Source organism: Macaca thibetana, chromosome 6, assembly GCF_024542745.1.
Source record: "Macaca thibetana thibetana isolate TM-01 chromosome 6, ASM2454274v1, whole genome shotgun sequence".
NCBI lineage: Eukaryota > Metazoa > Chordata > Mammalia > Primates > Cercopithecidae > Macaca > Macaca thibetana.
Window position 1 is genome coordinate 40,138,196 of NC_065583.1, and position 15,368 is coordinate 40,153,563.

At 40.8% G+C, this 15,368-nt stretch overlaps 2 protein-coding genes and 1 pseudogene across 3 annotated transcripts in view; 1 reads left to right on the forward strand and 2 right to left on the reverse strand.

Annotated features, from left to right (window-relative positions):
* Positions 1–15,368, reverse strand: part of RELL2 (RELT like 2) — a 347,299-nt gene that overhangs the window by 44,516 nt on the left and 287,415 nt on the right. The window lies entirely within an intron of this gene.
* Positions 1–15,368, forward strand: part of DIAPH1 (diaphanous related formin 1) — a 105,883-nt gene that overhangs the window by 21,541 nt on the left and 68,974 nt on the right. Inside the window, exons 2-6 of one of the 2 annotated variants that reach the window (XM_050794954.1) lie at positions 10,108–10,134; positions 11,165–11,320; positions 14,149–14,250; positions 14,769–14,899; positions 15,092–15,178. In XM_050794954.1, coding sequence (XP_050650911.1) covers positions 10,108–10,134; positions 11,165–11,320; positions 14,149–14,250; positions 14,769–14,899; positions 15,092–15,178 — 503 coding nt within the window. The remainder of the gene's footprint in view (positions 1–10,107; positions 10,135–11,164; positions 11,321–14,148; positions 14,251–14,768; positions 14,900–15,091; positions 15,179–15,368) is intronic. The other variant, XM_050794955.1, reaches the window with a different exon arrangement.
* On the reverse strand, positions 8,981–9,625 carry LOC126957006 (ubiquitin-40S ribosomal protein S27a-like; annotated as a pseudogene).

The window sequence follows — 15,368 nt, forward strand, 5'->3', positions numbered from 1 at the left end:
TCTGTACTTGGCACATACAGTCATCCTGGAATCTTTATCCCAGGGATTTCCTTCAATTTCCTCATGTGTTAGGTTTCATTTCCTGTATTTCAAGTCTTGCACTTTTTTGGTTCGCATCCTCTTTTTGGTGGAGCAAGTCCTACAGTAGCTTCCTGCAGTATATGGGAACAGATTTTTAAAGCTTAAATGCCTGAAAATGTCTATTCTAAGCTGACATTTGATTGATAGTTTTTGTTGGGTATAGATTTGTAGTTTGGAAATTATTTTTCTTCAGATTTTTAAAGGCCTTGTTCCATTGCCACCCAGCTGTTAATATTATTGTTAAGAAACCCAGAACTACTCTGATTCCTTTATATATGACCTGTTTTCATCCTTTCTGTGGAATTTTGTAGGATTTTGTTTGTATTCCAGTGTTTTGAAATTTCACCATTATATGCCTTTGAATAATCTATTTTTGTCCTTTGTGCTAGAGACTTACCCTTCAATACTGGGAAATTTTCTTTATTTCCTTGGTAACTTGCTCTGTATTTTATGTTTTCTCCTATTATTTGGATATTGGTCCTCCCAAACTGGTCTAATTTTCTTTTCTTTTTGCTGTACTTTTTGGGGAATTTCCTTAATTCTTCCAGTCCTTTTATTGAGTTTTAATTTCTGTTCTCATATTTTAAACTTCTAATGAGCTCTTTTTCCCTCTGAATGTTTCTTGTGGATATTAATGATTTTTAAAACATCTTTCTTCTTGTTGCATACTGTTTATATGGCAAGTTGCTTCCCCCAGCCCCCTTTTCTCTCATGTTAGGAGCTTTCCTCAGATGTCTGATAATCCTGGATTGTCTACTCATGTTTAAGAATGAGGGATTACAAAGCAGATTGGAAACTCTAGATGCATGGGTAGGATTTGAAAGCTGGTTGCTTTGCTTTAGGACAGCACCATCCAATAGAAATCTAATGTGAATCACATTGTAAGTTTAGATTTTCTAGTTTTAGAAACATGTGAAATTAAGTTTAATGTAATATATCTAAAATATTACTTCAATATGAATGAAATATAAAAATTATAACGAAATATTTTACTTTTTTTATATTGTTATGAACTGCAGTGTTTATTTCACATTTACAGACATCTCAACTGAGATGCTAAATTTTTATTTATTTATTTATTTTGAGACAGTCTTAAGGTGTTGTCCAGGATAGAGTACAGCAATGTGATCTCAGCTCACTTCAACCTCTGCCTCAGGGGCTCAGCTGATCCTCCCACCTCAGCCTCCTGAGTAGGTGGGACTACAGGCAAGCACTACAATGCCTGGTTAAATTTTTTTTTTTTTTTTTTTTTTTTTTTTTTTTTGAGACGGAGTCTCACGCTCTTGCCCAGGCTGGAGTGCAGTGGTGCGATCTCGGCTCACTGCAAGCTCCGCCTCCCGGGTTCCCGCCATTCTCCTGCCTCAGCCTCCTGAGTAGCTGGGACTACAGGCGCCCGCCACCGCGCCCGGCTAATTTTTTGTATTTTTAGTAGAGACGGGGTTTCACTGTGGTCTCGATCTCCTGACCTTGTGATCCGCCCGCCTCGGCCTCCCAAAGTGCTGGGATTACAGGCTTGAGCCACCGCGCCCGGCCTGTTTGATACAGAGTCTTGCTCCTGTCGCCCAGGCTGGAGTGTAGTGGTGCAATCTCGGCTCACTGCAACCTCTGCCTCCTGGGTTCAAGCAATTCTGCCTCAGCCTCCCAAGTAGCTGGGACTACAGGTGCGTGCCACCACGCCCAGCTAATTTTTTGTGTTTATTTTTTAGTGGAGATGGGGTTTCACTGTGTTAGCCAGAATGGTCTTGATCTCCTGATCTCGCGATCCACCTGCCTCGGCCACCCAAAGTGCTAGGATTACAGGCGTGAGCCACCGTACCTGGCCCATGCCTGGCTGATGTTTAAATATTTTTGTAGAGGCAGGTTTTGCCATGTTGCCCAGGCTGGTCTCCAACTCCTGGGCCCAAGCCATCCACCTGCCTCAGCCTCCCAAAGTGCTGGCATTACAGATGTGAGCCACCACACCCAGTCCCTAAAATTTTTTTTAAGCCCTTTTTTTAAAAAGCAGTTTTAGGGTCTTGGCAAAATTGAGATGAAGGTACAGAGATTTTCCATATATCCCTGCCCACACACATGCATGGTGTATCAGTTCTTTCTCACACTGCTATGAAGAAATACCTGAGACTGGGTAATTTATAAAGGAAAGAGATTTAATTGACTCATAATTCTGCATTGCTGGGAAGGCCTCAGGAAACTTACAATGGTGGTAGAAGGCAAAGGAGAAGCAGGCACCTTCTGCTTTGCCTTCTAAGGGTGGCAGGACAGAGTGAGTGCTAGCAAGGGAAATGCCAGATGCTTACAAAACCATCAGATTTCATGAGACTCACTTGATATCATGAGAACAGCATAGGGGAGACTGCCCTCATGATCCTATTACCTCCACCTGGTCCCACCCTTGACATGTGGGGATTATGGGGATTACAATTCAAGGTGAGATTTGGGTGGGGACACAGAGCCAAACCATATCACATGGCCTCCCCCATTGTCAACATCCCCCACTGGCATGGTACATTTATTGCAATTGATGAGCCTGCATTAACACATTAGCATCACCCAAGTCCATAGTTTACATTAAGGTTCACTCAGTGTTGTACAATCCTTGAATGACATGTATCTATCTACTATAGTATCATACAGAGTATTTTTCGCTGCCCTAAAAACCCTCTGTGCTCTATTTATTCATAACCTGCCTACCCTACCTGCCTCCCTCAACCCTTGGCAACCACTGTTCTCTTTACTTTTTCCACAGTTTTGCCTTTTCTAGAAGGTCATATAGTTGGGTACGTATAATATGTAGCCTTTTTCTTTTCTCTTTTTTTTTTTTTTTGAGACAGAGTTTTGCTCTTGTCGCCCAGGCTGGAGTGCAATGGCTTGATCTTGGCTCACAGCAACCTCTGCCTCCCAGGTTCAAGTGATTCTCCTGCCTCAGCCTCCCAGGTAGCTGGGATTACAGGCACCCGCCACCATGCCCAGCTAATTTTTGTAGTTTTAATAGGGACGGGATTTCACAGTGGGGATGGGATTTTTCTCTGAGACCAGTGAGACCAGGCTGGTCTCAAACTCCTGACCTCAGGCAATCCACCTGCCTCAGCCTCCCAAAGTGCTGGGATTACAGGCATGAGCCACCACACCTGGCCGCCTTTTTCTTTTTTTGAGACGGTGTCTTGCTCTGTTGCCCAGGCTGGAGTGCAGTGGCTCGATCTTGGCTCACTGCAACCTCCGCCTCCTAGGTTCAAGCTATTCTCATACCTCTGCCTCCCAAGTATCTGGGATTACAGGCACCCACCACCATGCTGAGCTAATTTTTATATTTTTAGTAGAGGTGGTGTTTCACCGTGTTGACCAGTCTGGCCTTAACCTCCTGGTCTCAAGTGACCCACCCATCTCAGCCTCCCAGGGTGCTGTGTTTATAGGTATGAGCCACCACACCCGGCCATATGTAGCCTTTTCAGATCAGCTTCTTTCTTTTAGCAATATGCCCTTAAGATTATCACGAAGACAACAGATAATGTTCTGTTGTCTGAATGTTCCACAGTTTAGTTACCTGTTCACCTACTGAAGGATGTCTGTTGCTTTCAGGTTTTGGCAATTATGAATAATGCTGCTGTAACTTATGAATAATGCTGCTGTAAATATTTCTCTTCAGGTTTTTGGTGTGGACATACGTTTTCACTTCCTTTGGATAAATAAATACCAAGGAACATGATCGCTGGATCTTATGTTAGTGTATGTTTAGTTTTATAAGAAACTGTAAAACTCTTCCAAAGTGGCTGTACCATTTTACATTCCCACCAGCCATGAATTGAAAGTTCTTGCTTGGCTGGGTGCAGTGGCTCACGCCTATAAATCCTAGCACTTTGGGAGGCCAAGGTGGGCAGATCGCTTGAGGTCAGGAGTTCCAGACCAGCCTGGCCAACATGGTGAAACCCTGTCTCTACTGAAAATACAAAAAGTAGCCACGTGTGGTGGCGGGCGCCTGTAATCCCAGCTACTCAGGAGGCTTGAACCTGGGAGGCGAAGGTTGCAGTGAGCTGAGATCATGCCACTGCACTCCAGCCTTGGTGACAGAGTGAGACTCTGTCTCAAAAAATAAAATAAAATAAAAAAAGAAAGAAAAAATAAAAGAAAGTTCTTGCTCCACATCTTTGCAAGCATTTGTTGTTATCAGTGTTGAGGATTTTGGCTATTCTAGTAGGTATGTAGTGGTATCTTATTTTAATTTACACTTCTCTGATGACATACGATGTTGAGCTTCTTTCATAAGTTTGCCATTTAAATTTTGTTAAAATTAAATAAAATGTAATAAATTCCTCCTCACTTATACTAGCCACCTTAGTAGTGCTCTATAATTATATGTGCCTAGTGGTACGTGTTGGATGATGGAGCTCTGAAGTGATCTACTTGGACTATGTCACAAGCTTTAAGTTGATTCCCCAGAGAAGACACTTCCAACCTTCTGTCTCAAGGGGAAAGGCCAGGCTGCTAGGGCTCTAAGAGACTAGAGGGGGGAACGTTCTGAGTGTCTCAGTACATACTATGCATAGGTTTACTTTTCTTTTTAGTATAGGGTCCCTGGCATCCTCCAATCCAGAGACCCTCTGTTTTACCCTCTTCTGAGAACAAACTTCCAGACCTCTGCTGGAAGAAGGGAGGATAGTCTCCCAATGGCATGGTTGAGGGGTGGGGTAGGATCTAGGTATCTAACTGGCTTCTTAAACAGCTTCCAACCAGTCTTATTTTTAGCCTCCCCCTCCTTTAACTCCTATTTCCATAGGTATCTGGTGCCAATTATTCCTGAGCCTTTTGAGGATCCTTAAGTGTAATGGGTTGGTTATTGCTCTTTCCGATTTAGGACTCAGCTTTCTGTAATCTGTTGGATTTAATTCTTCTAGTCCTAGTCTTCAAAATTTGCAGCTGCTCTTTTTTTCTTCCCAAACTTGTAGGCTCTTTCCTTGCATCACTTCTTACTTTCTAAAAAACACCTTTTCTGTAGGTTTAGTGAGGTTTCAAGGAGGAGAGAAATTAGATGTTTTGGTTCAGTCTGACATCCTTTACCTGAAAGTTCCTATTAATCTGGATTCATAAGCCAGATTTGGATATTTAAAAAAAATTTCATTCTGTATTTATGCTTCCTTCAGTATCTATATTTGTAGTTACAGGTAAAAGTGCTAATGTTTAGTGGAGGACTGAATAGAAGGGCCAAGAAGTGAGATATTTACCACAGCCAGGCTAGGAGTAAGGGTTTGGTTTGGGACCAGAAGAGAATTGACAGCAAACCAGGAGAATAATGAAAGCGGATGCATTTAGATGTAGGTAGGATGATTAGAGACTTAATTTTAAGAAGCTTGGACATCTGAGACATAATACATAAATAAAGCTCCTGTAGCATTTATCTTCCTGAACTCCTATTTTTTCATTTTTTTTTTTTTTGTCTTGATCTAGGAACTTATTCTACATTTCAGATAATACACACAACTAATGATACAATTAAAAAATGACTACTGAACAAAACCGTTTGCCAACATAGAATCTGTAAGAAGAATACACATAGTATTAACTAAGTAAACAATACACTCTGAATATACTGAAGCAGCAGGTTTCTATTTTAATAATTGAGCTTGCTGTTTGAGTGTTGTATTGGATTCTAAAACAGTTTTGCTTGTACTGACTGTGCTGTGATTCACTTTGCTGGTTGTTGCTGCCCTCTGTTGGACTAGCTCAGGAAATGTAGCTTTTTTCCCTCATGCATAGTGTTTGTTGTCCTTCCCCAAATTGAACCCTAAAACATGGGTAATTTTTTTTCTTTTTTTTTCTTTCTTTTTTTTTTTTTTTTTTTTTTTTTGGATATGGAGTCTCGCTCTGTCACCTAGGCTGGAGTGCAGTGGCGTGATCTCTGCTCACTGTAACCTCTGCCTACCAGGTTCAAGCGATTCTCCTGCCTCAGCCTCCTGAGTAGCTAGGATTACAGGCAGGCACCACCACACCCGGCTAATTTTTGTATTTTTAGTAGTGATGGGGTTTCACCATGTTGGTCAGGCTGGTCTCAAACTCCTGACCTCATGATCCACCCACCTCGGCCTCCTAAAGTTCTGGGATTACAGTGTGAGGCACCGTGCCCGGCAGATATTTTTTTTTTTTTAAAGATAAAATCTGTTTCTGATGATGCCCTAGGAAAGCAAGGGAAACTGGCATCTTCCTTCATATATGTGTATATGAAGTGTGTATATATGAAGTTTTATATATGTATAAAACTCCCGTTCTTTTCTATCTAAAGGCGAGAGTTAGTGGACATTGAATAGGAAAAAGGCACAAGAATTTGGGGAATGCAAAGATATGGCGGCTTTTGGAGTCTGGATGCCTGAGTTCTGTATCCAACTTATCCCCTAATCATATGACCTCAGTGATTTACTTCACCTGGCTGGGCTTAAGTCTCTTCATTGATATAATGAAGAGATGGAATAGACTTGGAGAGTTTCTCCAGGGATTGATATTTTAGGGAGGCAACACTAGATTATAGTATTTGTTCATAGGAGATATAATGACTAAGTTTCAGGCTCTGCCATCAAGCAACTTAGTCTGGAAAGGGGTAGAGGAAACACAATCAAAAGACAATTGCAATCCAATTTTAATGCTGTGAGACAGGCAAGTGCCTATTACTATGGAAACACAAGGAAAGGTACATATCCATTTAGAGGAGGGATCATTCCGTAGGGCCTGTTGGAGTTAGCCTTGAAAGCACAGTCTAGGCTGAGGAGGCAGCAGCCTAGGGCAAGTCTGGGGCATTGAGACAGTGTCATCTGTTTGGAGATGAAGATGGAGTTTGAGGCGGAGAGTTTGCTGAGAAAATGAGACTGGGGGAAAAGCCAGGAGAGTCATATGCCATGCACAGGAATTTGGATTTTAACATAGGGCAGTGGAGAGCGATTGAAGGCTTTTAAGTGGAAAAATAACATGGACAGCTTGGCATTTTAGAAAGAGTTCTCTTGGATATAGTATGCAGAATGGATGTGGTATGGGGCAGATGGGACTGAAGGCAGGGAGATCAGTTAGGAGGCTGTTGGAGTAAATCAAACAGGAGACAATAATGGTGTGAAATCAAACAGGAGACAATAATGGTAGTGCTAATAGACATGGATGGAAGAGAGACGAATCAAGAGTCTGTAGGCAGAAAGAGCAGGTTGCTGGTTTCCCCCAACACTTTTTTTTTTTTTTTTTTTTAACTTAAGCTTCAGCTGTGAACAATTCAGCTGCCATTCTTTAGACTCAGGTTCTGTTATCTGCGTTACATCCATCCTAGAGTTGTTTGCTTGTTGCTTGGTTCTGAGGGAACTCTTTGAGTTTGGGGGACAAGATTTTGGAAGCAATTGCTCTAGGAGCAGGTAAGTTCAACCTTGGCTATGGTAACCCAAATTGTATGCATTCATCCCTTTTGTGCTTGTTTCACCTTCTGTATGCCAAGGGACTTAGGGGTGGTGACAAAAGGAACTATGTTGTTGCTTGTCTTGGGTGGTGCTTTCTGCCTCATCATCCTTCTGCCTTGCTTCTACTATGTAATCAGAACACATGAAGTAACTGTAAATTCCATGGACATTTTCTCATGGCAAGATTCTTATGGTTTGGGTGAGTGATTAGCTCTCAGCCAGTGGAAGCTTGACCTGTTCTGGACAATGGAGGTTAAAGTTTGTTTGCTTGTTTGTTTTATTTTATTTTATTTTATTTATTTTTTTTGAGACAGAGTCTCCCTCTGTCGCCCAGGATGGAGTGCAGTGGCTGGATCTCAGCTCACTGCAAGCTCTGTCTCCCGGGTTTATGCCATTCTCCTGCCTCAGCCTCCCGAGTAGCCGGGACTTACAGGCGCCCACCACCTCGCCTGGCTAGTTTTTTTGTATTTTTTTAGTAGAGACGGGGTTTCACCGTGTTAGCCAGGATGGTCTCAATCTCCTGACCTCGTGATCCGCCCGTCTCGGCCTCCCAAAGTGCTGGGATTACAGGCTTGAGCCACCGCGCCCGGCGTTTGTTTTATTTTATTACAAAAGCACCAGGTTGGTGAAAAATGGACGAAGTATACATTCACAGTTTACACTGGATTGAACTGAATTGTGTTATATGGGGAACGTGAACATAATAATATAGATTTTTCTGGTCTGTAAAAGAGGAAAAATAGCTTTGTGGCAGAAACGGAACTAGTTTTTCATTAGTTGGGGAAGGTTACTCAAGAAGCATTTACCAACTGAGTGTGGTGGTATGCACCTGAAATCCCAGCTACACAGGAGGCAGAGGTGGGGAGATCACTTGAGCCCAGGGGTTCGAGACCAGCCTGGGCAACACAGGGAGACCCTGTCTCTTTTTTTTTTAAAAAAAAAAAGAGGTTTACTGTACGCTTCTAAGGACATTAATGAAAAAAAATATTGTTTAAAATTAAGCAGGATGAAAAAAAATTCCCACTTTCCCAGACTTGCTCATTCAGACTTTATTTTTTTGCGGGGGGTTGGGGGACAGGAGGGGTAAAGTATAACATGTATGCAGAAGAGAATGTAAAACGTACAGAATAATTATAAACTAGACAGTCATGTGATCCATGTCAAGACACAGAATATTGTAAACACCCCAGAAGCTGCTTTGTCCCCTTCCCCAGTCACAACCCCACCCCACCCACCCCAAGTAACCACTGTTTTGACATTTATGGTAATTATTTCCTTTATGTAATAATTTTACATCCCAAATAATACAGTGTTACATGTTTTTAAGCTGAATGTAAATTAAATAATAATTCAACATTATATTTATGAATAGCTGTAAGTTCATTCACTTTCTTTGTGAAATTGCTTTCCTTATACCAATATACCAGTGTATTTGTCCACTCTCTTCTTTTAGTTCACATCTTTTATTAACTCATACATAATTATTTGTCTTCTGGTTTGTTTAAGCAATAAATCAGACAACTTTTGTCACAATAATATCTGTCAGAGTGGCCGGCTGGCCATAAACACTGTAACACCACCATCTGAAGGGCACTCCCAACGAAGGTGTCTACTTTTGCCATTCTCATTGGCCTTATGGTGTTTCAGGACAGCCAGATTCACCTTCTTCTCATGCTTACTCTTCTTGGGAGTAGTGTAAAACTTCTTTTTCTTAGCCCTACCACAAAGTCTCAAGATGAAGAGTCGAATCCTTTTGAATGCTGTAGTCAGACAAAGCACATCCACCTTCCAGTTGCTTGCCAGCAAAGATCAGTCTTTATTGGTCAGGAGGAATTCCTTCCTTATCCTGGATTTTGGCCTTTATATTTTGTTTTATCCAAGGGTTCAACCTCAAGAGTGATGGCCTCCCCCTTAAGGATTTTTATGAAAATTTGTGTTTTGGTGATGGTTCCAATATATCCAGATGGCGGATCAGAAAACCCTACTCTTGATGACCATTTGCATTGTTTTCTGTTTTACATGTCATAGTGTTACTATGAACACTCTTGGTATACACCTTCCACTACATATGTGCAAAATTCAGCAGGATAGTTACATAGAAATTGATGTGTTGCGTTGTAGTACATGTGCATATTTAACTTTACTGGATAATGCCTTACTGTTTTCCAAAGTGGCTATAGCATTTTATAGTACCACCAAGAGTTCCTGTTGGTCTGTGACTAGACGGACATGAACGTTTTTTCCAGTCTTGGAAGTGTGAATTGATATCTCACTGTGGTTTTAATTCGCATTGCCTTATTTACTATGAAGTTGAGCATATCTCATAAGTGTATCGGTCATCAGATTCGGATTCTGTTCAGTTCTGCGTCGTGTTCTTTTTTTTTTTTTTTCCTTTTTAAGAGTCATATGTTAGTGACCTTAAAATTCTTCCTGCCCCTTACTTGAGGGAATGTGCTAAGGAATACTTTGATAGAAATCATTAGCTTGTGGAAAGTAGCTTGGATCCTTTCAACTTCTCTCCCTTTTTTCCCCAACCCGTCTGGTGTTTGGGAGGTTTCCTTGTACTTCACTGATTTCTTTCTTCTCCCTCCTTTTTCCTGTTTCCTAGACTCTGAAGCGGCTCATGGCAGATGAGGTAAGGACATTTTGTTTAGCATGTGCATGTTCTAGCTCATTGCCTACACTATAATATTTACCAGTTTTCATAACTTTGACTTTCTGTAACTTATAGTGGTGATATGGCTTCTACTCAGTATCTCAAGGCTTTTTTCCTAACTCTTTGCTCTGTGTTTGGCCCATTGCATGCATTTCCATGGACCTTCATTATCTTCTGAAGTTAGGCATGCTTTTTAAACTCCAAACTGACTTGCAGTCTGAATGCCACTCATATCACTTGAAGCTCTATAATACTTACAGATAATTACTGTTATTTTCTAACGAGGAAAGCTGATAAGCTATTGCTTATTGGGGACTCTTTTTGATGTAAGCATTGGTATTTGAGATTTGAGGAATGGCTTGTTAGCATTTGTTTGGCAGAGAGATGGCATATATACCCCTGAGGTACATTGTATTCTTTGCTGACGAGATGTCATGTAAAGGGGATTTTGAAGAATATATATTGAACTTTTGCTACTTACATTACACAAGTGCTGTGGAGTGTACAAATTCAAGAGAAAGGAATGAATCCTGACTTTAAGGACACGTTTATCCTATGTGGCTTATATCTATTAAATTCTGTAGTAATACCTCTTTAAGGGAGGCATCTTCTGGGGTCCTAGCAACATTTATTGTTGGGTAGCTAGAAGGAAACAAAGGGCATTTTATTGATAGAACTCTGTCATGAGAGGCTTTCAGTTCTGTACTACTTCACAAGACTTAGAAATGGTAGGGGAGATCAAGAACAGTGTTTCTTCTATTGTAAAGAGGTTTGAAATCTTAATACTTTGGTTCTGTTATCTTTGAACATAGATGAGAGTACAGAGTCAGTATGCTAAGTTAGATAGGAGGAAGACTGATTTCTTCTTTTCATGTCAGAAGAGTCTTGAACTGCTCGTGAACCAGAGGAACCATGCCCGTGTAAGAGGTTAAAGGGGTAAAGAATTTGATGTGTGGTTTGTTATGTAAGTGAAAATGGATCACTGCTAATGCTTTTTTCTGTTTCTCAGCTGGAGAGATTTACCAGCATGAGAATTAAGAAGGAGAAGGAAAAGCCCAATTCTGCTCATAGAAATTCTTCTGCATCATATGGGGATGATCCCACAGCACAGTCATTGCAAGATGTTTCAGATGAACAAGTTCTGGTTCTCTTTGAACAGATGCTGGTAAGTTTTCCATTCCCAAAATGTTGCTTCTTCCTGGGAATTTATGGGCATGGTGGGCTCTTTTTGGTGCATAGTTCCCTAACTAGCACTTTATTACAAAGAATTCCAGGCTTAACATGAAACTTTTTATATTAACCCTATAATCCCATAATTAGGAACTAAATATACAAATACCAGTTCATCAAATTGGAATCTGTATTTGGAAACATCCGATCACTGTCTTGTTCATGTCCTTCTGCCCAGCAACACTTTAGCCACAAAGACATAGTGGACCATCTCACCCTGTGTGCCAGAGATGGTAATATGGAGACCACCTTTGGGTTAAGCCAGAGCAGATAAAGTGTTGAAGTATTCACAACAAACTCTGTATAAAGGAGAAACTGAGAATGGAATATCATTTGCTCAAGGTCCTGTATTTAGTGGTGAATCTGGAAAGAAAATACATAGAATTGCTAGAAGACCTTTAAAGATTGTGTCTGAAGTCAGCTAAGTAACGAAGTATATGTGCATGTGACTTACTTTGTTTTCCTCAGTGAGGAACACCGAATAAGGAGGGTATTCAATGAGTGTCCGTTAGTGGTAAGTCTTGGAAAGTTTTGATGAGTACAGGATTTCGTAAGACCTGTATATTGCATGGATATGTGATCTCAGATTCAAATAGAGACTAGTGGCAGGCCTAGCTTAATTAAAAGCTTAGGTTTAAAATCCTTAGCACAGGGCCTGGTACATAGTAAGCACTCAACTGGTACTACCGTTGTTATTTTTCAATGAATCTTTCAGTTTGTCTCTTAATATTCCAAGTACATTAAGAGTGTAAAGAGTATGGCCTATCAGGATAATCTCTTGGCCTTGGATTGCAAGTTTAAATGTCTCTTGGGCCAGGCAGGCAGTATAAATAAGGTAAGCAGGCTAGACAGAAGATGACAAAATAAGTGGGGAATGTGGCAAATTGAAGAGAGGCTTTTGGCATTTTTATTAGAAAAGCCAGCCACAACTCAGTTCTAGTAGGTGGTTGCATTCCAGTTGGGAATACTTGCCTAGGAGTGCCAGATATTTCTATTTTTCAAAAGAAGTCAGAAATCTGTAATTTAAAAAAAATAATAAATCTTGAATAACATCAAATATCCTAGTCACTATTTGAATTTCCCCAATTAGGTCATTTTTCAAACACTAGTTTGTTCAAATCACAATTCCAAATATAGTCCACTGTACTGATATTCTCAATTTTCATTTAAACTATAGGTTTCCCTTCCTTTTTTTTTTTTTTTTTTTTTTTTGAGACAGAGTATTGCTCCTGTCGCAAGCAGAGCAAGACTTACAACCTCCGCCTCCCGAGTTCAAGCAATGCTCCTGCCTCAGCCTCCCAAGTAGCTGGGATTACAGGTGCACACCACCACGCCCGGCTAATTTTTGTAGTTTAAATAGAGACGGGGTTTCATCATGTTGGCCAGGCTAGTCTCGAACTCCTGACCTTGTGATTTGCCTGCCTCGGCCTCCCAAAGTGCTGGGATTACAGGCATGAGCCACTGCACCTCTTTTTCTTTTATCCTTATTATTGATACTAAAAAAAAAATTTTTTTTGAAGAAACCATTTGTTTGACCTGTAGAGTTTCCCACAACATGAAATGTGATGGTTGCATCCATTGGAGCTGTTTTACTAGAGATCTGTATTTTTATGTAAGGTCCCCCAGATTTAAAATGTTGAGCTAGCCAAGTGAAACATTTTATCTTTGGATTTGACTTAACTTGAGGGCCACCATTTTGTAACTTCTATGTTCAGTTTATCTGTAAGAGGAAAAATGCACCTGGCTGGCAGTGATGGCTCACACCTGTAATCCCAGCACTTTGGGAGACCGAGGTGGGTGGATCACGAGGTCAGCAGTTCAAGACCAGCCTGGCCAATATGGTGAAACCCTGTCTCTACTAAAAATACAAAAATTAGCTGAGTGTGGTGGCGGGCACCTGTAATCCCAGCTACTCAGGAGGCTGAGGCAGAAGAATCACTTGAATCTGGGAACTGGAGGTTGCAGCGAGCCAAGATTATGTCATTGCACTCAAGCCTGGGTGACAGAGTGAGACTTCGTCTCAAAAAAAAAAAGCACCAGGAATTAAGTCACAAAAACTTCAGATTAATTTTGCTACTTGCAGAAGAAATAGAATACATCCCCCCATCCATATTTTTCTCAATTCAATTAACATTCTGGAATTATTAGGGCTAAATTTGTGCCCACTGAGGTACTAGACTTGGACACATGGTTGTTATATATGTAGAAGGATCAAACAGAGCCTTTCCCCAAACATACATCAGATTATGTCTGTCAAGGTATCTCTGCTTTATCATAGAGTTTCCAATTCTTTCTTTGTGGGAAAGGAGTTTGTACAGGGACTGAGTTAACTGGGGGTAATGGGTTTGTACGCCCTAGAGTTGGTGCAGAGTTTGCTGCTGTTGATTTTGCTTGTGTTTAGATTATGCCATTCATCCAGTGCTTCAGTCTGAAGAGATTTTTAAGGTCCATCCTTGATGCAGAAAGCATTATGTGTGGTTTTCTTTCAATAATACAAAATAAATCTTTCATTTTTATTGAGTCCATTTTTCTTAGAGAAAGAGTGTGTATATGTCTATAGAGATTTATACTAAAATGTTAACTTATCTTTGAGGAATTTTCATCAGCTGTAATAGCTTAAATTTCTAGGGATCAAAAAGATTTATTTACTCAATAAGCATTTTACATGCTCAACTCTTCACTAAGCATACTAATATTAAACACTAAAAATTTGTAAGGAATTTGAGGCAATTTTGTTTTTTCTCTTTTTTCTCCCTCTCCTAGCTGGATATGAACCTGAATGAGGAGAAACAGCAACCTTTGAGGGAGAAGGACATCATCATCAAGAGGGAGATGGTGTCCCAGTACTTGTACACTTCCAAGGCTGTGAGTCCTGGGGCAGGTACCCATGACATGGGAGACTGTGCCCTTGTCTTGGACCTGTTTTTTTTTTTTTTTTTTTTGCCAATTTTATGTAACATTTTATGTCTGCATCAATTCAGTTTCATTATATTATATAAGCCTATTCACTTTTTACTCTCTTACTTAGTTGCCATGCTTACATACTTTTTGCCTGGTTAAATTTTCATGAAGTATGTAAATATAGGGAATGGGATAGGCAGTTCTAAGTCTCACATATTTTGGTGGTATGCGAGATGGGTATCTGCCCTGATAAACGTGGCCTGACGTGGTGTCTCACTGCTATAATCTCAGCACTTTGGGAGGCTGAGGCAGAAGGATCGCTGGAGCCCAGGAGTTCGAAATCAGCCTGGGCAACGTAGTAAGACCTTGTCTCTACCAAAAATAAAAAATAAAAATAAAATATAAACTCTATTGACTAATGCTAGTCCCTAATTTATGACTGGGTCCACCATTACTAATCTCTGTCTCTGCCCCCTGTCCAGGGCATGAGCCAGAAGGAGAGCTCTAAGTCTGCCATGATGTATATTCAGGAGTTGAGGTCAGGCTTGCGGGATATGCCTCTGCTCAGCTGCCTGGAGTCCCTTCGTGTGTCTCTTAACAACAACCCCGTCAGGTGAGGATTCTGAGGAGGTAACAGGAGTAGGAGCCGAATGTTGGATTTCACTGGTGGTGATTGATGATCAAAGGAGCCGGGGAAGTATGAGAATAGTCTGAATTGGGAGTAGAAAGTTGTCAGGATAAACTTTGTTTGGCAAATAAGTGTTTATTAATTTGATATTGCTTTGCCTTTCTCTGTTCCCTACAGTTGGGTGCAAACATTTGGTGCTGAAGGCTTGGCCTCCTTATTGGACATTCTTAAACGACTTCATGATGAGAAAGAAGAGACTGCTGGGTGAGGATTTCCAAGTCTTTGCAACTTCAAGTTGGAGAGTCACAGGGGACTTTGCTGTTTGCTCTGAAGTAGAAAGTAGAGTTAAATGTAAAGTCGTGGGCTAGGGGAATGTACTCTTAACTGAGAAGGGGTTTATCATAGTGGTGACTAGAGGATGAATGATGATTATAGATATAGGAAAGGGAGGAGG